Genomic DNA, 24,449 nt, shown 5'->3' with positions numbered 1-24,449 from the left:
GTCGATCCATACTCTGCTTTGCACAAGTGCAGATATGCAAGTTTAAGTATATTAAAAAAAAAAAAAAAAAAAAAAAAAGTGCAAGGTTTGTTATGCTAGATTTACTTCAGTGTTTCTGCAGGGCTGCCAACACTGCATGTCACCTTTTGCATTGATTCCATCCACTCTGGGGAAATCTTGCAATCAGGGTCCTGGAGGGGCTAATATCCAGTGCTTGTGAGGCTAAGTGCCTCCAATGGTTGTGCTATATAGCTCAAAACACAGTAGGTACAGAACTTAAATAAATAACACCCTAAAGACAGAAACATTTACTGCAACAGTAATTCCTGTTTTCTTCACATCAGTCCCTGCGCAGATGTAACTTTTGGATGAGGCACATCTAAATGGATATTCTGGTATATCGACCAGGCACACTAGGAAATCACACTTTTCTACCTCTACTCTCTTCATACATCCACTCACAGCCTTACATTTATCTGCATACGATTTGGATGCATTAGCTGCGCTGTTTGAAAAGTCTGTACCTTGTATTTGGGAAGCAGTAGGAACATGAGGGCCATGACACTGCTGCAAGGTAAATCACTGATGGGCAGATGGTTGGATTTGATTATCTTAGTGGTCTTTTCCAATCTTTATGATTCTATAATTCTATAATTTTATGATTAAGAAATGTGTGAGTTGCAGCTAACATACGGACACAAGCTAGGTTGCACCACCTGTCCACTACCAGCAGCACTCTGCACACTGGAAACCTAAATCAGGCTTTTTGTTTAATTGTGAAGATTAGTTCCCAGAAAGGGCATGGCCTGAAAAAACGTTCTGAAAGTCAGATAGAGAGCACTCCAGAAGGAAAGGGTACTCCCTGCCCCACGTGCAGCTGCCCAGCCAGCAAGGACATGCCCGATGCCAGAAGCAGCCATACTTTCAAACAGTGCTCTTAGGTCTTGATAAGATTTTAGCTGCTTCTGTCATTCCGTGGGCAAGGGTAAAATTAGAATTTTGACTCAGAGAGCTCTGATATTCTGCTCTCTTCTGCTTAGCTGACTTATTCACTAGATACCTGCATAAGCTGCAAGGCACTGCTGAGTCACATAGCCAGTGTCTTGTTGGACCAAACGTTGCGGAAAAAAACAGTAATTTCACTGTCATTGTTTTTATCCTAATAGCATTTCAGCAACTTTGTGATCCATGATTAAGGCTTTGAAATGTGTCCACCCTTTTTATCTTGGTTCAGATCCTTTGAATGATATCAGACTCTGTCTCACTCTGGCCTTTGACTGTTCATAGACTTTTACTATAATGTGGATTCTGTGTTTGTTTTTCATTTTTTTCACCAAGACTCTTGTTTCTCAGTCAGAGGAAATCAATCTTAAGGTATCCATCTCACAAGAACAATTCGGGATATAATTAGAAAACAGCTAAATTATTTGGGCATAACTACAGTGAATGGGCATTACCTTTTAAAACAGGAATCTCATTTTTATCAATTATACTGCAATTAGTTACTGTCTCCATAGCTTTCAAAGGCTTTTTTTCCCCCTCTTTTAGAAACAACAAGGTTCATTTTTCAAAATGCTGTGCCAGCCTTCACTGGCACAGACCTCCAAATTCTGTTAGAGTCAAGCCAATTTAACTGGATTCACTTCAAATGAAGCCCAAAGTCTCTCAGACCAAGCATTCAGACCCCTTAGTTCAATAATTTAAAATGCCAGGGAACAAAAACCACTGTACAGTAAGGTCTGGAGGGAAGTCAGAGCTCTCCTGAGATTATGAGATTGGCTGGGACCACTTACAATGTCCTGCAATACCCACATAATTACTTTAATAAGGCAGGTAATAAACACTATTAAGTAAATGAAAGCTGAGACACTGGTGTTGAAATGCATGATCTAACGCTTTTGCATAGACAAAGCTGACTTCTGTAGGAGCCATGGGTTTGTTTGCCTGACAGAATTGAAACTCCCTATGGGAAAGGTGCTTTGGCTGCCCTTTAACTGCCACCGGTGGAGGAGAGGAACCCAAGCTGGTGAGACTGCTTACACTTATGTTTCTGAACCATGCATAACTACAGTTATTAAGGAGATTTTGTGGTGCCATTCAGACCACAGACAAATTAGTTCTCTCCTTTGTTCTGCAAAGCACAAGGTTTTGGAGATGCTTTTGGTATTGTTTAGGTCAGAAAACATTTTGGGATCAAGGAAGCACCTAGAGGTCCCCTGAGTCCTTTGGTAGTATGAAGAATGAATCACTGAATCATCACCTTGTTTCTAATTCATTTTCCTAAGCAAGGACTAGCCTTTAGGAGAAGGGCCATGTTTATACCCCAGGGCTTGTTCCCACTAAGGTAGTCATTAGACAGAGGGTGGTTTGGTGCCAAGGTTTCCCAGTTCCTTGTTTGTAGCGCAGACACATGGGAGTGACCAGGGGCAGAACTGGCCACAGCAGTAGAGGAATCTGTGGGAGAAATGTTAGCCTGTCTCCAACTAGCCCTCTATAAACTGCTCTGATGATACACAACATGTAAGAAAGCTGAACAGGTGGTTGTAAAAATAACTGCAGGAGGCTGCCTACACTAACTATCCCAAAGAGTAGCAGAGTGATCAGGACAGACGTAGAACTCAGAGGTGGAATCAAGGAGGTCAGAGAACAAAGATCCGGACAGTTATGAGGACTCTAGGCTGCATATGGGATAAGCTGACGGTGGACTATCACAAAGAGGGATGAAGGTCATCTTTTACTTTCCTTAGGTGTGCTACAGCCTTCAGCCCTGCACCTCTGGATGCAGTGAGACAGAGTGGCTCGTAACTGGAGGCAGATCTCCATTCCTTCCCCAGAGTCTGCTTCCCACTCACTACATCCAGTCTGAAAGGACAAAACCAGCCTTCTTGGATACCTCAAAGGAAAAGTAAAAGCATTTTCAATTAATTTTTCAAATGTGTCAGATGATTCTGTATCCTGCCTGCTCAGGGGACTTGTATAGACCATGAAAGAGCTCCTAAGGCAGGGAACAAATCCTTGCAAGCATCTCCCTCCAGGGAAGCACACATATAGATATGGATCAAAAAGAAGTGCATTTGCATGGAGTAGCCAACTTAGACAAGATTGAGAACAAGGCAATGTTTGCTCTCAAACCAGGAACCCAGCAAGAAGTTCTCACCAAGAGTCAGCTTCGGCAAGTGGGCTTAAAGTAGCATAGCTACTTCCAATAAGCTAGACATATATATTTATAATGACTGTTGTGATATAACATTGTTATTACTCAGCATGTTCTGGGTAATTAGTACTTTGTGCTGTAAATGCAGGCAGGTTCCCAAGTAAATGATTAATCTTGGATTGCCATTTGGGAATAGGATAACAGATATATAGAAGTGAGCTGTGCTCAGAGATTTATTGCAAAACACAGGCATTCCTAGTCAAAATTCTAGCTTTAAAGGGAGGAAAAGAAATTCCTTAAAAGAGAACACGGATGGCTCTGAGCCTAATACCTATATGACAAAGTAAATCCTTCACGAGACAAGGTAAACCATGAAAAAACTACAAAGCACAAGTGGAATGACCTGAAACAATTCCCTCTCTAGACATCTATCCTAAAATACATTTTGTCAGCTGTTTTCATTTAACCTCTGGTTCTGCTTCACATGCTCTCAACTCTTCTTTCTCATCTGAGGCTCTGTAAATTACTTGCATTTACTGTTCAGTGTTATCGGTCATTGTTCAGGAAAAAGTTGGAAATTATTATGCCTATGACCTCTTATTCTTTCAGAAATCTAGTGACATGTGCTGGGATCTGTACAATAACATGCATAAAGTAGAATAAACTTCTTGATATGACTTACGTTGAAAATCAGTGATCTGATAGAAAGTGCACCATTAAGTTCCTCATAGCTTTGCATCATCACATCTATATTAGGCTGAGGAAGTGAGGTGCTTTCATCCACGTGTCAATACTGTGAAATGGGTTACCAAAACACTGGGGGAGCATTAGAGATTTCTTTGGGATATAGTACAGCCCTTTTATGAGAACATCTATAGAAAAGTAGAAATTCACAGAGTGCTGTCTCAGATCTTTTGCTAACACTGAAAAAGGCTGCTGAAACAATCCTGTTCCCCATGGGAACTCTGGGTATCACTTAGTGAAGATAAGTGCAAGTTCTTGCAGTGGAGTTTCCCGTTCTGCTCTCTGAGTCTAGAGGTGGCAGCAACTCTCCATTCCAACACCACTGCTGCCCGACTGGATTTTCCCATTGCTCCAGCTGCTTGTAGTCATTTATAACCACTGTTTTTGAGGAAAGCATATGCCACATGACTTCACACTAAGCCTTTTTGTGGTTTCCAAGTCAGAAACCACAGCTGCATCAAACCTGTGCAGAGCTTAATGCAATGAGATCCGAGTCTGACAATCACAGAATTGTTGGTTTTGGCAGGGACCTCTGGAGACCACCTAAAACTGGACAGAATACTCCAGATGGGGCCTCTCCAGGGCACAGTAGAGGAGGAGGATCACATTCCCCTACCTGCTGGCCACGTTTTTTTTAATGCAACCCACAATATAAAAATGCATAAAAAAGCTTTTCAACATAGAATCATAGAATCATAGGATGGCCTGGGTTGAAAAGGACCAAAATGATCATCCAGTTTCAACCCCCCGCTACGTGCAGGGTCACCAACCACCAGACCAGGCTGCACAGAGCCACATCCAGCCTGGCCTTGAATGCCTCTGGGGATGGGGCATCCACAACCTCCTTGGGCAACCTGTTCCAGTGTGTCACCACCCTCTGTGTGAAAAACTTCCTCCTGATATCTAACATAAACCTCTCCTGTCTCAGTTTAAAACCATTCCCCCTTGTGTTTCTTTGACCTTACTGCTCAAGTCAACCACAATTCAGTTTGATAATCTCTTTCTAATGAAATTAGAGTGCTTGAACAACATTAAGGGAGGCAATGATAAATGAAAAACAGAACAAAAACATGGTACCTCAGTTTAAAAAACTAACAGTGAATTGATACCTGTTATGATTCTTAGTTTATAATAGCATCATACAAATTATCAACAAATTTTCCCAGTGACACCTGCCTCTTTGGCCAGACCTACACCAGGATTTTTCATGGCAATTCTGAACATGTTTAGTCCGATATATAAAATCTTATTACTAGAGAATAACCTAAGGCCAAGCAATCTCAGGTTCTTAATTTCTGAGCTGCTCTGTAGTATATGAAATGTATAAAATCTGTAATTCATACCTTACCCCACCAGTAGGATTGTGGAATGGGGATATGGTCCAGGCGGGCCCCACGAATCCCAGCTCTTCTATAAGCTTCTGAAGTCAGATCAGGGAAATTTCTGTTCAGGTCCAAGTTCTGAGCTGTCTGCCGGCCAATCACCCATCCATTGTAACCAGCACCCTAAGATGTAACACGGAAGCCCAGTTCAGTATAACTTAGTGGGAAAAGGAGGTGTTTAAAATTTCATTTTATAATTAGCAATGTTATGTTTTAAAATACATCAGAGATAAGCTAAAAATGTATATGCAGTCAGAAAAAGCCATAGTTATTAATCATTCCTTATCCCCGAGATTGCCCTTACTAGCATATGAAAGCTATTTCACTCACCAGTGATGTGACTCATGAGAGGAGCACAGCAGTTTCTTACTCAGCACAGAACAACATGCAGAGTGGGTTAGAAGAGAAGAAAAGAAAAACAAAATTACAGCTCTTGCTCAAAGAAAAGTTCAGGCAGTATGCAATACCCCCAGTATCATTTTAATGGGTAAAGCTCACCACTTGAGCAACTCAAAAAAAGGAAATTCCTGTTTTCATGTTTCATGCCAATTATGCTATTGATAGAAGTGAGGTAAAAAGAAGAATGCTAGGTAACATCTGTCAGAAGTGTTGCTTTCATACATCTCCTTCAGACATCAGCTGATCTCTGAAAGCTGGCATCTTTATGAAAGCTTGAAAGTACAGACCATATTACCATTTTATTACATCTGTTAGTCTACAAGAGGAATAACGTCTATTCCACAGTATTAAATTATGTTTCCTTACTTACAAATTAGTTTAAAAGTCATTAAAGTGAGTCAGTGGGCATCCTGTTCTAGAACTGATAACAGAGACTGTGAAATGTGTGAAAAAGTAGCACAGTCATTCCCACATCAATGCATGCAGGGAGGAAAAATGGCAAACATGGCTCTGGTTCCTTTGAAGGTCTGTTCACATTGTCTTCAGAAAGCAACCTACCCCCATAGCAGCCTGGAAGCCCAGCTGCTGGTTATTAGCACTCTGTTCCATACTTGCTGCTTCACTTAAAGTTTGTATTTTCCTAGGGGGAATTTTAGAAGCAGGAAGCACTGAACATTTATTTATAAAAAGTCTCTTACTTCTTCCGCAGCCAGTTCATACCCATCTGGGTTGAGTGAAGGCAGGAGATGAATTCTGGTGTTATTGATCAAAGTTTGGATGCGAGGGTTCCCGAGAAGATACTCTGAACACAGATACTGAGCAAGGTATATCAGCAGTTCTTTTCCCACAACTTCATTTCCATGCATATTGCCAATGTACTTAAATTCTGGCTTGACTGTGGAACATGAAGCAATGAGATGCTTTAATTTGATTATACCTGGATGGCTTCCAAAAGAAGAGTAACACAGACAGCTTATAGACGAAAGTTTTATTTACAGTAATTTAATGCATACATTGCTGTAAACAGTACACCAACTCCAGATGAATTTCTCTCCCCTACAAGTCAGTTCAGCAATGATTTAAATCACTTTCCGGATGGGTGAAACAAAATCCATACTTTCGGGATCATGTACAATAAGGGGCAATCATTGCTCTAAGCTTTTTTTTTTTTTTTTTTTGACTCATTAGTTGTGATGCTGCAAATGTCAAGCTGTAGAAAAGGGACAAAACACACCCCTGGCACTCTCACTTAGCTTGGGCTGCTACGATGCTTTGTATTGTCACACATCTTAGAAATGACCTGCAGATGTGTAATATATTACCCATGTATTTGGAACATAAATTAGGTAATGCATAAAAAATGCCTTTTAGGCTAAACAGACTTGGAATAGAACTATTAGTAACACTAAACCTCACAGTTCTCTGCAGCTATTCTCTCAGTTTCCATCCTTCATTAGAGATTAATGGAAAGTAGAAAATAGATGCACCCTTTCCTGTCTAGCCCTTTATTTTCATCTTTGATCCCATCCATTGCCTAGCACTGGACCTGGAAGGAGGGCTGGCACAGAGCTATTGTGCCAGCTTACTAAGGCTACCAAAATCACATCCTGAGAATCATGGAGCAATAGATTTAGAAGGAAATGCTAGGTGATGTGTTAAACTACCATCTTTTATCATACTATATCACACTTTTTATTTTAAAGCCTGATTCATAGGCTTTGTTTTATCCTGGCAAACAGAGTATTGCCTAAAAAAAGACACCTATCTATCCTTTTTACACAAGAGAAGAAGGACAATTGGCCAACAGATAGGAGTTTAGAACTTTGCTGTATTAATGATTTCTTCTGGGATTTTGCTGAAGTTCAAAGGCATCTCAGAATATCCTCACACCATGCAAGGAAGTGTGGCTGAGAGCAAACAAAATGAACACTAGGCTCAGCTGCCCTCTCTGCCTCCCCAGGGGCATAGCATACAGAAAACACAGAAGCTTTACCTCAGGTAATAAACACATAAATGTATTTGGATGTAGCTCTGTGCTGAGCCTACACGGATGCTGGAGAACTCTCCAAAAACTTTGCAAACTGGGCATGAATAAATAATAGTCATACCACTGTGCTCGTATACATGGCCATATATCTAGGAACAAGGAATTTAGGAAAATGCAACTGGGCAATAATTACTGCAGCAAATCATCTGCCATCACAGTAATCCGAGAATACAATGTTTTTCAATAAACACTCCTTACATTTTAAGTAGTATCCTTTTAAAGAGGATGAATAGTATGTTGGATTTCCCTTAAGCAACCCATCAACTCTGATAAAACTCACGTAGTTCATGGTGACCAGGCTTGGTTGAAAACTCAATCACAAAAAGGTCTTTTCCTTCAAAACTGCGACCTATGCTGTAAGTTGTTGCAATATGGGAGCATCTAGAAGCAGTCTTCTTCAACGTGCTCACCATTTGGGAATATGAGTGATGTTTGAACTGAATAAAAGTAGCTGGCAAGTCTGAAGGCAAATCTTCTTCAACAACTACTTCTCCTGCAAAGAAAAATTGTAAGACAGTGTTTAAAAGTTGTCATTCTCAGAGGATTACATAAATACCTGTGCTTTTCCACAAAATATATTTTTCAATAATATAATTATAGAAAATGAATCTGCAGTCAAAACCTTAATTCTATGTACTACGTCCTACACTGTTTATTTTGGCATATATTTCTTGAAAAAAAAAGAAGAAGTAATGCGTATGTACACCGACACGTACACTGTGCAAAATCCAGTTGCAATTTAGTCTTTGGCATGCTTAACGCTCTTCAGTCATAAACATACAGATTTTTCCCTTTGAATCTGATGGATCAAATTTATTTTCGATGAAATTCAGCTATTCTGAACTATCTAGGTCTTCTTCATCCAAACAAAGATCTGCTACTATTACTAATGAGATAGCTTCACTGAGCTTGTCATGTCACCACGAATTTGTGTACCTCAAACCTTCAGTTTTTAAAAAATAAAATATTTTTAGGAAATGTTTCAAATACATAGACAGCTACCCAAAATGCTGAAACAGAGGACAAGATTTATCTAAATACATATCAGTAGTCCAAGTACATAGTACTGAGCTGCTTATCTTGATCTTTGTATACAAGGGAGAGGAATGGGTACTTCTTGAGCACAGTTTAATTAAGTGATTAAAACAGGTAGAACAAAATGAATCACACCTTGCAAATGTTTATAAGTATGACAAGCTCAGAAGCGTTGTGCTGTAGGCATGTCAAGCTGACTGAGATGAGAACTTTCCAATCAAGTTGAGTAAGATGTGTCAACAGAGCCTCTTTCCTTACCTCTCAGCTTTGCCAGTGGGTCAAAACATCCTTCTTCTTCCCCAGCAAAAAAACGATCACAGTCTAAGAAGTAGGGCCAGGCCATGTCTATTGCATCAAAAGCAGAGAGGCAATTTTTTTTCAGGTTTTCACAGACATGCCTGCAAGGCTTTATAACTTTGTCCTTTTCACACTGTGGGGCCAGCACTGAGCACCCCAGGAGCCTCAGATCTGGATTGCATTCTCCTTGCAGCAAGTTGTGCAGCACGCTTATGAGAATATACTCAGAGCTGTACTCAATCACTTCTCGAGACTTCTGATCCAGGAAATTAGGATACATTGTTTGAGTATAGGTAACATCTGTACAAGAACTTAAGGAGATGTCCACGCATTTTGCTATGAAAAAGAAAGGGGAACATATGAAAAATGGCTTCTATCATCTGTTCTCTGAAGAGTTCAAGGACAATATAACAACACATTTAATGAACATTTTTCTGTTCTTATTCACAGGTAGGCCTGAGGTAGTTTGCAATACTCTCATATAAATTAGTATCTAAAACAGGAAAAAAAATGATGAGAAGTATACTTAGTCCAGAGATTGACAGTGAACGGTCTGATGCAAGTAGATGTCATTCAGGATTCAAATGGCCTTTTGATTGAGAGATGCTCCAAAAGTAACCCCTCTAGTTTATTATGTTGGTCCACAGCACAACATCAGAAGCAGATGCTGGTAGTATGACAGTAGGGGTTGAACTTTCCCACCAGTTTTCCATTAAATTTTGTTGCTGTGTGACAGATGGCAGCAGAGTGACAGAGGAGCAGTCTGACAAAATGGTGCCTGATATGGCAGTGTGTATGAAGAAGAGGTGTGCCACTGAATTCCTCCATGCAGAAAAAATGACATCCACTGACATTCACCAGCACAGGAGTGCCTGGCCAATATAGGAATTCATTTAACAAATCATATTTGGAAAATACATTGGAACCAAATATAAAATTATCAAAATCTGGTTTCCAAAGGAAAGACTATCTCATGCTCTAATATGGTAAAAACACAGAATCCTGAAAAAGGTGTGCTTATGATATGCTCTCTTCCCTGTCCTTGCCTCACAGTATGGATTCACTAATAACGTGAGATTACATTGATATTTTTTTTATTCGAGGGGAAGGTATTGGAAAAAATATCTTCTTTTTTTGCCTGGTCACCAAAATTTGACAGAGTTTAATCTCTCTGAAACTTCAGCCTCTCTGTGAAGTTTGATTGCAATTGCAATTCAGAAGTTATTCTGTGACTTGGCTTACAGACATGCAATTTAATACACTTTAAGAAATCAGGATAAGAGATGTTAGAAAGTAAAAATGCTGCTAACACCTTCAGTCAACTCAGAGGTAAAAAGGAAGTAATAAAGAGATGTCTCATCATAAAATTTCTGGATATTATAGTAGTGGACCCAGGTATTAGCATTTTTATCTTGCTAATGTCTCTAAATTGTAAAAAATGTCAGAATGGCAAAATTCTCCTCTGTATGAGACCATCTCTCCAGAAACTAGACCTACTACAGCATCCATTGTAGAAAACTTTTCAGGAAATAATGAAGAAATACTTAAGATGCTGAGATTTTCCAAGGAGAGCAAGTAAAGCCGCATCCTACCTTTCTGTGCAGTTTGGCATTGACCTGCAAATAAAGAAGACAAAAATAGCATTAGGACAGCAGCACCTATCTCACCTCACAGTAGGAATTGTCCAACCTGGAAGTCCCAATGGGTCTGCTGCATCTCCATGTACACACACAAATACAAAGATACGTATGATTCCCCAGTAGCTAGGCTTGGTCTACCCAGTAGCTGACCCCTGAATCTGCTGGTACATCAGTGGCTCAGCCACTGACGCACACACTAGTCTAACTGGTAGCGGGTCCATATCTAGGGTCTCACTGGTACAAAGACCCAAGCTCCCTGATCTCCTCAGTAGTTGGCTTAGACCTTCTGGGCTCTCAGTAGCCAAATCTGAGACCTTTTGGTTTCTCCAGTGTCCATTCCAGTTCTCAAATGCTCAGTTCCCAGACCTCTTGTCCTTTTGTCCCACTAATGTAGCTTGATGTTTACTGTTAACAATACACACAAACACACACAATCCATTTCGGTTGCTGCTCCCCAGACACAGGAGTCCCTCTGCCATGTGTTTCCTACAACAGCTGCTGGAATGTGGAGCCCCATCCACCCACATCAATAAAGAAAAGAGAGAATATCAAACAAGAAAATAATTGGAAATAGAGTTTAATAAGAAGACGGAACAGATTCAAATGAGCAGGCGTAGGACATAAGCCACCAAGAATATTGCCTAGCCAGTCTCTGGCCCAATTAAAAGAGGGAGGATTTGACAATACATACAAGTGTAGTTGTGTAAGAAACGGGGCCTAAGTTTAAAAAAGACATTGAGCTGTGCAGTCTTGACAACCTGACAACATTTCTGGACATGCTTAAAACTCTAAGTTATGTGCCTAGGAAACTTTGGAAATTTGGGAACCTGGTTTAGTCTAACATACCACAGGAGTCTTCATGTAAATACTAACAGGCTTTATAGACCTTCATCTAACAAATCTCCTGGTCCTACATAATCCTGTACATATAAATTTCTCATGGAGAAAATAAGCTTTTGCTGGTTGTAAGAGGATATACTTCTTCCCATCTGACTTGATCCTATCTCTAGATACTGCATTTTATAATCCATTTAATAGCATCTTGAAACTAATTATTTGCCTTCCAGCTACTCTCACTGGAAAGCTTTCCCAAAAGCTCACTCCTCTAATAGCTAGAAATTGCCTTTTAATTTTCTGCCTAAAAGTAGTCATGGCCAGCTTATATCCATGTATTTTTGTGCCAACATTGTCCTTCCGCTTAAATAGCTCTCTGCATTCCCTGGTGCATGCCTTCTCTCTGTGTTTATGGAGAGCAGTCAGATCCTCTTAGCTTTCTATTTACTAGGTCAAATAAACAAGCTCTTTTAATTCTGAGTAACTCTATTTGATGACCCAGGGGAGTCTTCTTTTGTTCCTGTAGCCAACGATTCTATACTGTCCTTCTCTGTTTCTGGCAACTAAAGAAAAATACTGCTACTAAAGTTGTTTTCATCAGTGCCTCATAGAAGCTAAGCCATTATGTTTGAGCTTTTCTAACACTGAAGGGTCTAGTAATATCTTGGGGAACCTATGTTGTTATTTGTTCTGTCACTTTGAATATAGACACCTAGCTTTTTGCTCAGTGAATTGAGCTTTGTTTTCTATTTTCTTTCTAAGGGAATTTCAAACTTCTCCCAGCAAATTTGTTTAAATGTAATCATGTACATATGTTCTGCTAATCAGTTGATCAGTCCTTAGCCAAAATAAAATCATTATAACAAGAACAAAATTAAGCCTGGAATTTTATGTTGGAAGCAGACTTTTAATTGGATATGAGTCTAGTTCTATATTATGAACTGTCATCGATCCACATTTCCTCATAAAATAAATGAGGGCTCAGACCAAGCAGAAACAGCCCATCTCCAACAGCAACAAATTCTAGTATCCAGCGAGCTGGAAAAAATTTTACCCATAAAAACACTTTTCCTGGCTTGGTTCATTATGCTAGTGCAATACACAATACCTGGTTCATCAATACTGCTTTCTGTCATAGGATTTTAATGTTTCCCCTGCTTTGGCATGATCCCTTACTAAGGTGAGAGCACACGTGAAAAAGCCTCAGCTCAGCCAGGTCCCACATTTTGTCTTACACGTGGGGATAATCAGAGAAGAGTTTTTTGTACAGTGCTAGGTGGGAAGGAGAAAGGAATGAACACTCAGAATCAGAGTCATTAAGGTTGGAAAACACCTCTAAGATTATCAAGTCCAACCATCAACCCATCATCACTGAGCCCACCAACTCATGTCCCTCAGTGAGATTAATACCTTTCACTACACTGAAGGGTGGTTAAGAAATGACTGCACTGTAGCTGATCTTATTATAAACTGGAGATTGTGTGCACTAGGTATAGTTCTTCATGGGGAGTAGGAATAGTCTTTCTCCAACTCTTTACATTTCCTCAAAAGTAACGTCCTTTCCCTCTTGGAAGGCTCTGTGACCTGCTACAAATGTCATTTTTGTTTGTCTCTCTGATATATGATGATCAAATAATGATACTGAGTCATACACAGTTTTCCATACCAGTATTATTGTGCAGGAGTGCTATACCCATCAGTCAGTTTCATACGTGGCACAAACATATTTTCAATGGTATCCCAATATTGCGCTTATTCAGCTGGAGCAGAAAGGCATTCTGGCAACAAGATGGACTAAGTAGAGGAAACCAAAGGGAAATGGCAGCCAGGCATGGTCTGGGCATGGTGCTGCTGCTGCTTACCCCTGCTTTGGCTCTATGAACAGCCTTACTGCTTTTAGCAGATGCTGCTTTCTGCCCAGCTGGCCAGAGAGAAAGGTGCTGCAAAGGAGTGGATATCTGATGGAACAGATGTGTAAAACTCTGCTAAGTCGTATCCTGCAGCTGGGTTCATGAGAGGTCTGAATCCTTTTGTGAGCAGGAATAGACATTAATACAGGAAAGACAAAGATATCTCTGGTTTCATGTTGTCTACTACTTAGCTTCTACACTTGGTTGTTTTTATCATATTTATATAGAGGGGAAATCTATAAAGTAATAAGGCTATTATCCATTATTAAGAACATTGATTGAGGAAGATAGATTTAGTTTTCAGATGAAGAAACCAAATCCATGTAAACGTGTACCTTACTTGTGGCAACTGAAGCTGTAAATATCAGAATGTGATAAGCAGGGGCAATTCTTCAGTAAAAGATGAAGCTTCTTACAACTTATGCTTAAACTCTGTTTCCCACTATTTTTGGCCTGCAATGTTCCTCATGAGCTTGGAACTATCAAGTCTCACTCACTGACAAGCAGCAAAACTGACTCTTTCCTCCTAGATCCTAACCCTAGAGTTAAGCTTAAACTTAGATCTAGAAGATGAGGATGTTCAGGGGAGACCTTATCACAGAATCACAGAATAACGGAATTGCAGGTGTTGGAAGGAACCTCCAGAGATCATGGAGTCCAACCCCCCTGCCAAAGCAGGTTCCCTACAGCAGGTCGCACAGGTCGGCATCCAGGCAGGTCTTGAACATCTCCAGAGGAGACTCCACCACCTCCCTGGGCAGCCTGTTCCAGTGCTCCGTCACCTCACTGTAAAGAAGTTCTTGCGCATGTTTGTGCGGAACTTCCTATGCTGCAGTTTCCAGCCGTTTCCCCTTGTCCTGTCTCCACTCACCACTGAAAAGAGTCCAGCCTCACCATTCTGCCCCCCACACCTTAGATACTTACAGACCTGGATCAGGTCCCCTCTCAGTCTCCTTTTCTCAAGGCTGAACAGACCCAGTTCACTCAGCCTTTCCTCATAGTAGAGATGCTCCAGGCCCTTCACCATCTTTGTGGCCCTCCGCTGGACTCTTTCCAAGAGATCCCTGTCCTTTTTGTACTGGGGAGCCCAGAACTGGATGCAGTACTCCAGATACCAGGGCAGAGTAGAGGGGGAGGATCACCTCCCTCGACCTGCTGGACACGCTCTTTTTAATGCACCCCAGGATGCCATTGGCCTTCTTGGCCACAAGGGCACACTGCTGGCTCATGGCCAACCTGTCGTCCACCAGGACACCCAGGTCCCTTTCCGCAGAGCTCCCCTCCAGCAGGTCATCCCCCAACCTGTACTGGTGCATGGAATTATTCCTCCCCAGATGCAAGACTCTACGCTTGCTTTTGTTAAACCTCATCCAGTTTTTTTCTGCCCAGCTCTCCAGCCTGTCCAGGTCTCGCTTTACACTCTTTACAGCTCCCTGAAAGGTATCTGTATCAAGGTGAAGGTCAGGCTTTATCTCTTTTCTCAGGTAACTAGTAATAGGATGAGAAGTAATAACTTTAAGTTGCACCAGGGGATATTCAGACTGGATGTTAGAAAAACGTCTTCTCATAAGTGTGGTGAGGTATTGTAACAGGCTGCCCAGGGAGCTGATGGAGTCACCGTCCCTGGAGGTGTTTAGGAAACATGAAGATGTGGCACTGAGGGACATGGTTAGTGGGCATGGTGGGGGTGGGTTGATGACTGCACTAGATGATCTTAGTAGTCTTTTCCAACCTTAACAATCCTATGATTCTAAGTACCATGCATGTGCACTGTAACACACTGTTTTCTCCCTGTCTCCCTCTGCCAGAAACATCTACACAGCTTCTGTCATCTCAGAGGCCAGCTCTGCCCAGCCTGTGGCACTTCTGTCCACCACAGCCCCGTACAAGCTGCTGTGTGAACTATTCATCAGCCAAGGCTCCGTCATGTAAACCCAGACAAGTGAGCAGCCTGATCTTCCAGGTTATCAGGAGTTACTATGCATACAAACAAGAGAGAAAAGGTCTGCTATAAAGCAAGTTCTAAATGTGTATGAATGCTGGTGTGGTGTTTGGACATTTCCTACTTTTCCTAATGCCAATTCTTGCATTTGTTTGGGAGGGTGTGGCTCTGCGAGAGCCAAAGATAATTCTCCAGTGCCTGTACTTATACAAAGAAGTGTGGATGCACGTAGCTGGGTCTGAGCCTCCTGCCTGTCTCTCAGAGCCCAACCCTAGAACTGCACACTCCCTCCTGCACCCATGAACTCTGGGTCCCCACGCACAGAAATGATCGGCAAAGAAATCTCTGTCACAGCTTGCTTCAGCAATGTTTTCTCTTTTTCTTGTGAGTAACAGTGGACAATAATGTACAGACAGCTTCTCAGGCCTCCGGATTAATTTGGCAGACTTCAGTTGCTGATTCTTGTGTACTTGAGAAAGCCTAATGTTTTTCCATTCTTTGAGCAGAACCTTTCCTGGGCTCAGAGGAAGATGGTTCTTCCTCCTCACAGTCCCATTTGTGGACAGGTTGCTACAAAGAGACCTTTTTCTTCCTGATTCAGAACAGTCTTTTCAATTTTTTATGACCATTTTTCTACTTTAGCTTTTCCACCAGAGGTACAAAAACCCTCTCAGTAGCACAGTTGCTATTTAAGATTATGGATAAAGTCACTTACTGAAGAGCAGAAAAGCCATTTCAAGCTTTCTGAGCCCTCTCTATAACATACACTTCTGGTTTTAATTTGCAAAAGCAAGCTTGAAAATCTACAATACAGCACATACATATTTTACTGCCAAGATTACATTTTTTCCCCTTGATGATTCAGCACTGAAAGCAGCACGCTGCTGTGATTAACCCATAACACAGACAATAGATCTCAATAGCTACCTCCAATGCTGTGGCTTGGCTGGTTGCCTTTTCAAAAGCAAGGCCAATAGGAGACTTAGGCACTAGAGGAATAAGCCCAAAGGTGATCATAAATTCAAAACATCTAAATCATTCAGTGAGGCTTACACAATTGCATTGTAATGACTGACAGACTGAACAAGATCAGATGATTTATTCTGTAAAGAGCAGCACACCCCCTACCACTTTTCTGGGTTTCTTACTATTTTGAATAGGATGACATATGTATTCCTTTTAGCCTGTTTAAAGTCAAACCCTCCTTTTCCAAATAGAACATTTCAGTTTCAGATCATGTTAGAATTGCTTTCTCTGTGCTTCTACGTGGCTGACTGAGTCAGTCTTTTTAATGATCATCTACCTTTTAACACTAAAGATGCAAAACTTAATATCAGTGGTAATATGCAAACACTGCTGGGCTGTATCACTTTGCAATACCACCTGCAAACAGCAAAGCACTGACAACCTCCAGAGCTCAGTCCTGGATACAGCACTGGTTAAAACCAGGGAACACAGTAAGGTATAAATGGGTGGAGGATAATTTGGAGAACTAAATTAATGGCAGTGAAATGAGGCGGCTGAATAGCTTGGCGAGGGTATAAATGGTCAAGCAGAAAATAGAGAAGGAATGTAACTGTGTATCTAAGGCACACTCACAGGGGCAAAAGCGGAGAAGATCCCAAGCCACGGGATTTCCAGGAAAACTGAAGGAGTTAGAAGAAAAAAAAAAAAGCAGCCCACGTGGTTAATTGCTTTTTCTGGATACATCAGAGTCTTTGTGTGGCGAGGACTATGTTCCTAACATTTATCTTCCACTCCAGCAATTACTGTAATTTTCCCAGAGAGAGATGTATTTGCTCCTTTCAGTATCTAAAGGGGGGCTATAAGAAAGAACAGGACAGACTCCTTACCATGATTTGTTTTGACAAGACAAAGAGAAACGGTTTCAAACAAAAAGGAGGGGGATTTAGATTGGATATAAGGACAAAACGTTTTTTTACAATAAGGCTGGTGAGGCATTGGAACAGATTGTCCTGACACGTGGTAAGATATCCCCATCCTTGGAGACACTGAAGGTCAGGTTGGACAGGGCTCTGAGCAAGTTGACCAAACTGTAGATGTTTCTGTTCACCACAGGGAAGTCGGACCAGATGACCTTCAAAAGTCCCTTCCAACTCAAATGATTCTATGATGATGATTCTATGATATACCTGAGGCAGCTCTTAGGATTACCAGCAGCATTAGGATCTAAGACAGAGAGGGGTGAAATGCATTGACTAAGGAGAAAACCAGGCCTGTAACACTTGCACTGCATCATGTGAACTCCCTGAATCATAGTCAAATATAATCGATAATGTGTCACAAATGCCTAGGTAGACAGTTCAGGAGACTGAAATTGATTAGTTCCCTTTAAATAAGCAGGCAGGCAGATAAGATCTCTCTTTCTATACTCCACTTTCTTTGCCCATTCTGTATGTGCTCTCTTTGTAGTCGATCTATGCACCTGCATTTCTACAAAATGGCATATCTAAGCTAATGTCTGGATGCTGTCTGACAAAGAGTATACGTGGAAATATCAGCCCTTTTCCTTACTTGCCTCCTCAAATTGTCTAATTTGCATTCCAACACATAAAGTGCACTACCTCTACCTGCAAATGGCAGTTAACTAAAATTCAAAGCCAACTCCTCTGGCTCAGAGAGAGTCTCAGGGAGAAATGGGCAGACGTGCTTCCTAGGATCTCAGTGAATGTGGGTGATACAAGCCTATTTTCAACCCCCACATGAAGAAGCCTGAAAACATTTGAAAGAGATTAATGACTAATCTGCATTCACTTTGAGGGTAAGATCACAGCAGGAAGAGGCAAGGCAATGATTGTTATTAACCCACCTTCTCTCTAATCACCTGCTTCTCAGAGTCCACTTAAGCAACCATTTTATTGAGCTATTGGGGTGCGTCCCTACAGCAATGATGTTGCAACTAGCTCCTCCAGGCCTGCTTCTCCTGTATGCACAGGGCTAGGACATGTGACATGATGCTGAAGGTGAGATGGGAACTCCCATGGGAGATGGGTGCTCTTACAGTCTGCAGGCCACCACCCAAAATCTGTGAAGATGCACACAGAGACTTGACACTCAGCAACAACTCAAAATCAACCTCAAGAGTTGTCCAGATTAAACTCAAAGCTTTTATTTTAGGAGCCTTAAACAAATTGAGGAAAATTACTGCTGGCTGGCTGTCCATCCCCACTGACTGTCTCTGTGCTTCTGGCAATATAATTTCCTATGCCATCCCAGCTGCATCTCTGGCTGGGAAGTGCTGCTCCAGAGAGCCCTTCCAGCTGAAAATCCCAAGCAGAAAAATAACCCCAGAAGAAAACCTGCTAAATGCCTTCTTTTGGCCTCAGCTGTGATGCTTTCCTTGTTGCAAGGCAAAATCTACAGCTGTGAAAAAGAAAACACAAGAAAACAAAAATAGCAACAGCAGATGCTGGACTTGCATTTGCTGTTTCAAGATCTGACCATACATAGGGACCATTTCTCTGTGTATGGCTAGTGAAAGTTAGAGAAAACTGTTCAGATCTAGACAATGCTGGTGTTAAAACAACTAAGGTGAGAAGATTGAAGAGGTCAGGAAATTTACTACCTTCTAAGGGATCAAATTATCATCAGAGTGACTGGAGAAAGGTGAAACCGCCTACTAGGCTGGTAATGCAGATCCATGACATCTCCATAGCTTTACTTTGTGCATGTATATTCTCTAAAGCTCAATTCTCAGTTCCCACTTTCTAATGATGCAGTACTCTCTCAGTGCTTTGATCTACCAGAGTCAGAGGCTTACCTTTCAGTAAGTTCAGCTCTGTTGAATACCGCAGGACAGAGCCTCACATCTGATAAAAGTCAAGATAAAAACCTCAATTTATCCTTCCAAAGCATTTGCCAAAATATCATTCCATCCTCTTTAAGCACAGTCTATACAGCCCCCTAGAATAGCCTCGTCTCTTCGTTAGGTTAGATGCATGAAATGTTATAACTAACATCACAGCTGGCTCCTCTGCAAGCAGTTGAGCTTCAGCCAAATGTGGTACTTTCTAATGCTACAAAAGATGGATAGTTAATTCAACATTCTTGACCAAAATCATAATAGTGTTGGGATTTTTAAATCCATGGTTTAGCCTCATTTTGTCTCCTAAATTGGTTGTCCTCTTATAACCCTGTAATACTGAAATAGCACCAATTAAATCAATGGAACTACAATAGGATAGACAAATGTATTGAAATTCCATGGGCAGAACAACCTTAAATTACTAAATTCCATTGACATATGACAGCTACATCCAACTAGAATGTTTGTCCAAATGAGATTTAGCAGTCACAGAAATAATGAGGAGGAGCCCTGCAAATAGACCAGGATGCAGCCTGTCAGCATCAAGCACCATGTTCAAAAGAAGGCAGGTGACTTCCTCTCACATCTGCACACTCAGCCTCTCCTGATTCAGAGGAGCTCACAGAACTTATGTAATATTTGCTTCAGATTTGAGAATGAGATGTCTCACATGACCTAGGTCATCTAGAGGGAATCTTGGCTGCTGTTAGCCAGCTGCAACTCCATTCAATCCCAAATTAACTGTGTGCTGGGAAAGGCTGTGTCAAGAAATTCTAAAGATCAATCATCACTGCTTCTAACAGCCTAGATACATCTTATGGCAATGGAAATTTTTGTGTGGGTTTTGACTTGTATTTAGACATTAACACTTCAAAAATACATAAACAAGTATCGTGAAGAAAACTTTGCATTCAGATTAAAATCATACATAAGTTATTTCAGCAGTAAAAGAATATACCCACCAAGTATACTTTCAATGTATACTCACTTAGCCTTTATAAGCGGCAGTTTCTGACTCACTTCCCATGTTAAATGTTGCCAAAACCAGTGTTGCAGAAATAATAATTGTGTAAAAATACTCAAGCCACTGAAGGGAATCCAAACAGCTCACATGACTTGGTGATGAAAACCAAGTTTACGAGAGCTGGAATTTCTTGTCTTGTGAGAATGCATGATGTAGTTCTGCATTCCTTTGTTTTGACAAGACTTGGATACATCCACTTTGGGCACAGCAGTGAGACTCCAAGATCTTGGGATCTCCCCCATGGGTTCCATGGCCACATTTCTCATTTGGTTCTGCCCACTGTGGGACAAGAAATGCAGGAGGAACTGTACAGTCCCATGAAGAGCAGCTGGAGAAGCTTTGCCTCTATGTGTATGCACAGGCACGGAAACAAACAGTGGAAATGTGCACAACAGCTGAACTAAAACACTCAACTCATGAAGCTTCAGGGCCAGCCTGAAGCTTGTGGAAGGCAGTAGCTTCTCCCTTGGTCATGTACCAATAAAGTAAGGTAAACTATGAAAATGCTGGAGAGGGGAGAGAGAAAAGCACAGTACTTCATGCAAAGCTTTTTTTTTTCCAGTCTGAGTGTCTACAAAATGATCACTCTTACTTAAGGCCATAGATAGGATCTACCTCCCACTCCCAATGGTTAGGACCAGGGGCCCTCCTGAGGAGGCTGGGAGCAGATGAGAAACAACCATGTACAACAGCTTCAGTCCTCACAAGCAACATCCAGTGGGCTAACTTCATCTATAAGCAACCCTGGCAGTGTTTAAGAAGTGTCTGGATGGGGAGCTATGATATATAGTTTAGTCGCTGTGGTAGCAATGGTGATGGGAGGATGATGATCCTGTAGGTCCTTTCCAACCTTGTGATTCTATGATACCTTTCAGCTAGGGAGTTGAAACCCAGGTGCCCAGACACCCCCTTTCTCCTCCATAGCTCCCAGCCCCATCTCCTGCCCAGAAGGCTACACCTGGAGCCCATATAGAAGCCCCACAGGCAGCAGCCCACAACACCCAGCCCTAGCATGGGGCCTGCTCCCAGCTGTCCCTGTTCCTGTGAGGGAAGCCAGCTGCTTTCAGTGCTTTGAGGCATGTGATTCCAGCCTGCTGTTTTGTTTTGTTTTTTTTTTGCTCACAGTGCTGCATTTCACTCATTACCACCAGAATACACCAGTATTCAATGTGTGGTGCTCAGATAAAACAGAAACCTATGCCATTAGCTCCCTCTGCTAAAGGCTGGTCACCTTTCAGGACAACTTGCCAAGCTGTACTTTGCTTATCCAAGCTACAAGCTCAATGGCCAGCGAAACACATCAAAGTCTGGAAGAGATGCCTCTCAACAGGGCACTGTAGCATCCTATTGCTCAGAGAGGCAGTGGCTTCCTGGCTCCTTGTGGTGATGGCACACAGCAGAGAATGGGTCTGCTCTCTCTCCCATCATGGTTCTCAGCTGCTACTCAGGAAGCTCCCCAAACGTTGCCTGATACTGATGCTCGTGCCATACGTTGGTGACAGTCCTGGTGTAGGGTGACAGTAATCATCTCCTTATTTTACTAAACACAAGGACACACAGCATTTCATCAGGATCTTTTTACTTTTAGCTTTGTTTTGATTTCTTATTGGAAAAAAAAGAATGAGTTGCAGAAGAATATTACTGAGAATCCTCCAAATCCAGCCCCAGCCTTGCTGAGAACCAGGCAGCAGTATTGGTTCCCCTGGCTTCCTCCCCTGCACTGGAAGCTCAGGGCACTTTGGCTCTGGCCACTGAATTCTGTCAAAATCTACACTTCGTGTGAGGGATCCTAAAGGAAGAGAAAATCCCAGTACAACAGCTGAAGGCATAACCTGCTGGATATTGAACATGAACATGTTCAGCACTGCAGTTCCGTTTTCATGTTGCCTGACACGATGTTACTTCCTTGGAAAAGGAAGAAGTTTGGCAGGTCTCTGGATACCCAGGTTGCCTCTTAATTCCTGGTCCAAGAATGGTTACTGGTAAGTGTACCCCATTCTCACACTGCACAACATACTTTAATGCCCACAGCCTGCCATCAGCCATCCTCTAGGGCCATTTTCCAGTCCTTCCATGTGCAAGGTGTATTTCCACCACCTGCCCTCCCCTAAAGACAGCACAACTGCAAACAGATCCTGCCACAATTACCCCTCAATTATCCCTGCTTTTATGGTTTCCAGGATTAATAACACCCCACAGCACATCTCTGATTGGCTGGAGAAGAATCAGAGCTCTCTGAGAAAGGGTATGCTGCAAACCACACAGCCTCTTCCTGTAATTGGCTGCAAATAGTCTACAACATTTCTCTTTGTGCAGCTTTATCCAAAAATAAAATCCCTTCAGGCTGTGGTAGACCTCACTTTGATGTTTGTGGGAACAGCACTCTAAAATTATATACACTGCATGGCACACGGGTTGTGTTGTATAGCAGTGCAATGTCACTTACAGATTATGACTTATATTTAAAATCCAAAATATAGCTGTATTTCCTTGGGTAACAATAAGGTCATTTTCAGGTTTTTTATCCTTTCCTGCATTCCTGTAAAATAACTTTGAATCATTTTGAATTTGAGCTCTGAAAGCAGTTTTTCTCTCCTTTATTGTTTTTCTAGAAGGCCTTGTCACTACACTGGAATTGCTCTGCATTCACCTCCCCAGCGTCCCCACATAAAAGAAATCTAAATTAAATCCATTTGGTAAAGAAAAGCCACCACATATTTTTAAAAGATACTCAGTATTTTATTAATTAGTCAACCAGTTACTGAACCAAGAGCTTTCAACCCATTCAGCAGCGTGTTTCTATTTCACCTTTATTCTAATGGGCAAATCTATCCTTCCAGCCAATCAATTCTCACAAATTCCATATTGCTTATAGCAAGCTACGACACATCCTCCAGCTCTCACATCCTAATAATTCTTCTCATACTTTGGACTTAGAAAAGAAAAAAGGTGACCTAAAGCTGAACGTAAGGAGATTTTATTAAGCACAAAAACACACAAGGTCGAAAGTTCACCTCCATGCAATCTGACTGCCAGATTCCTAGAAGGCAAGGCCAGAGATGGGGAGAGCCCATGGCATTCCCCAGATGCCAAAGGGGATCCTACAGACTGGGAACTCAAAATTGACAGAAAAACACATCTGCACACGGCCCTAAAAGACAGTGGTGGGAAACATTACATTGCCTGACTTCACAAGCTTGTTTTTTTAATTTGTATCCACGCTTTCTCAGCACAGCTCCAGTTTCATCACAGAGATATCTGCAGATTCCCAAAAAGCCAATCTCCCCATCTCTAGGGGAGGGTGACATCGACCTCCCATGCCCTGAAATCAGAGTCCTTTTCTCATCTCTAGGAGAAGGAAAAAGGCTAAAAGGGGCTTTTAGGGTGGTTAGCCTTACCTAGGGTCTCCTGGCCGGTTTCACAGCGGGGTGCTGGCTCTGTGGCCCTAAACAGCCCGGTGAGGAGGAGCAGCAGGCTCGGAACCATGCTGAAGCCCTTGTGCATGCAGCGCAGTGATGTGGCACTCGCTGCCTGATGGAGCGGCTCCTCCGCTTGGAGCCTCAGCACGGCTCTGGCTCTCCAAGGCACGGAGGAAATCGGTGCACTGCGAGGGCATGCCCACGTCTCGCTGCATATGCAGTCCAGGCATCAGATTTCAGCTAGCATTCGAGCTTGGAAAGCAAAAGGCTTTGAAGCAGAGAGGGAGGAGGGATGAGCTCTCCCTCCCCTCTGCCTCCCCACGGTCTCCCTGGTGCAGCCCGGTTTGTTATTTCGGTAGCAGTGGGGGGTGAAAGGGGTCCCTGCATCTTGGGGATGTGGTCCCTCACTTCATTCTTCGTGCTGCAATTTTCCCAAGGGAAAGGGGAGCGGCAGTAAAGCCTGTCTCACTGAGTTGAGGGCGACTGCCTGGAGAAAACAGGGAAAAGACACACACACACACACACACACACACACACACACACAGAGAGAGAAAAGCAATCAAAAGCAACTTTCTTCCCAAAGAATGTTGTTTCATAAGCAGCTTAAACTGCAAGTTTAACACACAATATGACAGCATAGGGAATCGAAGGTGCATACCCTCCAGCACACAAACATGAGACCCCACAAAGCAGCCTTTGGGATTCTCCTCCAGGCTCCACCTGGTCTTGCCAGTTGCTTAAGATGAGAGCCAGTTTACGTAAACAGATTTAGATTTCAATCTCTTCTTAAAAGAAT

General features: G+C 42.0%; 1 protein-coding gene across 1 annotated transcript in view; it reads right to left on the bottom strand.

The window, feature by feature from the left end:
- Positions 1–23,720, bottom strand: part of CPZ (carboxypeptidase Z) — a 35,118-nt gene extending 11,398 nt beyond the window's left edge. Inside the window, exons 1-6 of the mRNA XM_042871855.1 lie at positions 23,633–23,720; positions 10,651–10,674; positions 9,020–9,394; positions 8,007–8,219; positions 6,378–6,574; positions 5,242–5,403 (exon numbers count right to left, since the gene is read on the bottom strand). Coding sequence (XP_042727789.1) covers positions 5,242–5,403; positions 6,378–6,574; positions 8,007–8,219; positions 9,020–9,394; positions 10,651–10,674; positions 23,633–23,720 — 1,059 coding nt within the window. The remainder of the gene's footprint in view (positions 1–5,241; positions 5,404–6,377; positions 6,575–8,006; positions 8,220–9,019; positions 9,395–10,650; positions 10,675–23,632) is intronic.
- Between the last annotated feature and the right edge of the window lie 729 nt (positions 23,721–24,449).

The sequence above is a fragment of the Lagopus leucura genome, unplaced genomic scaffold, assembly GCF_019238085.1.
Source record: "Lagopus leucura isolate 7727_CA_CO unplaced genomic scaffold, USGS_WTPT01 Super-Scaffold_100004, whole genome shotgun sequence".
NCBI lineage: Eukaryota > Metazoa > Chordata > Aves > Galliformes > Phasianidae > Lagopus > Lagopus leucura.
This window is presented reverse-complemented; position numbering and strand designations above follow the sequence as displayed.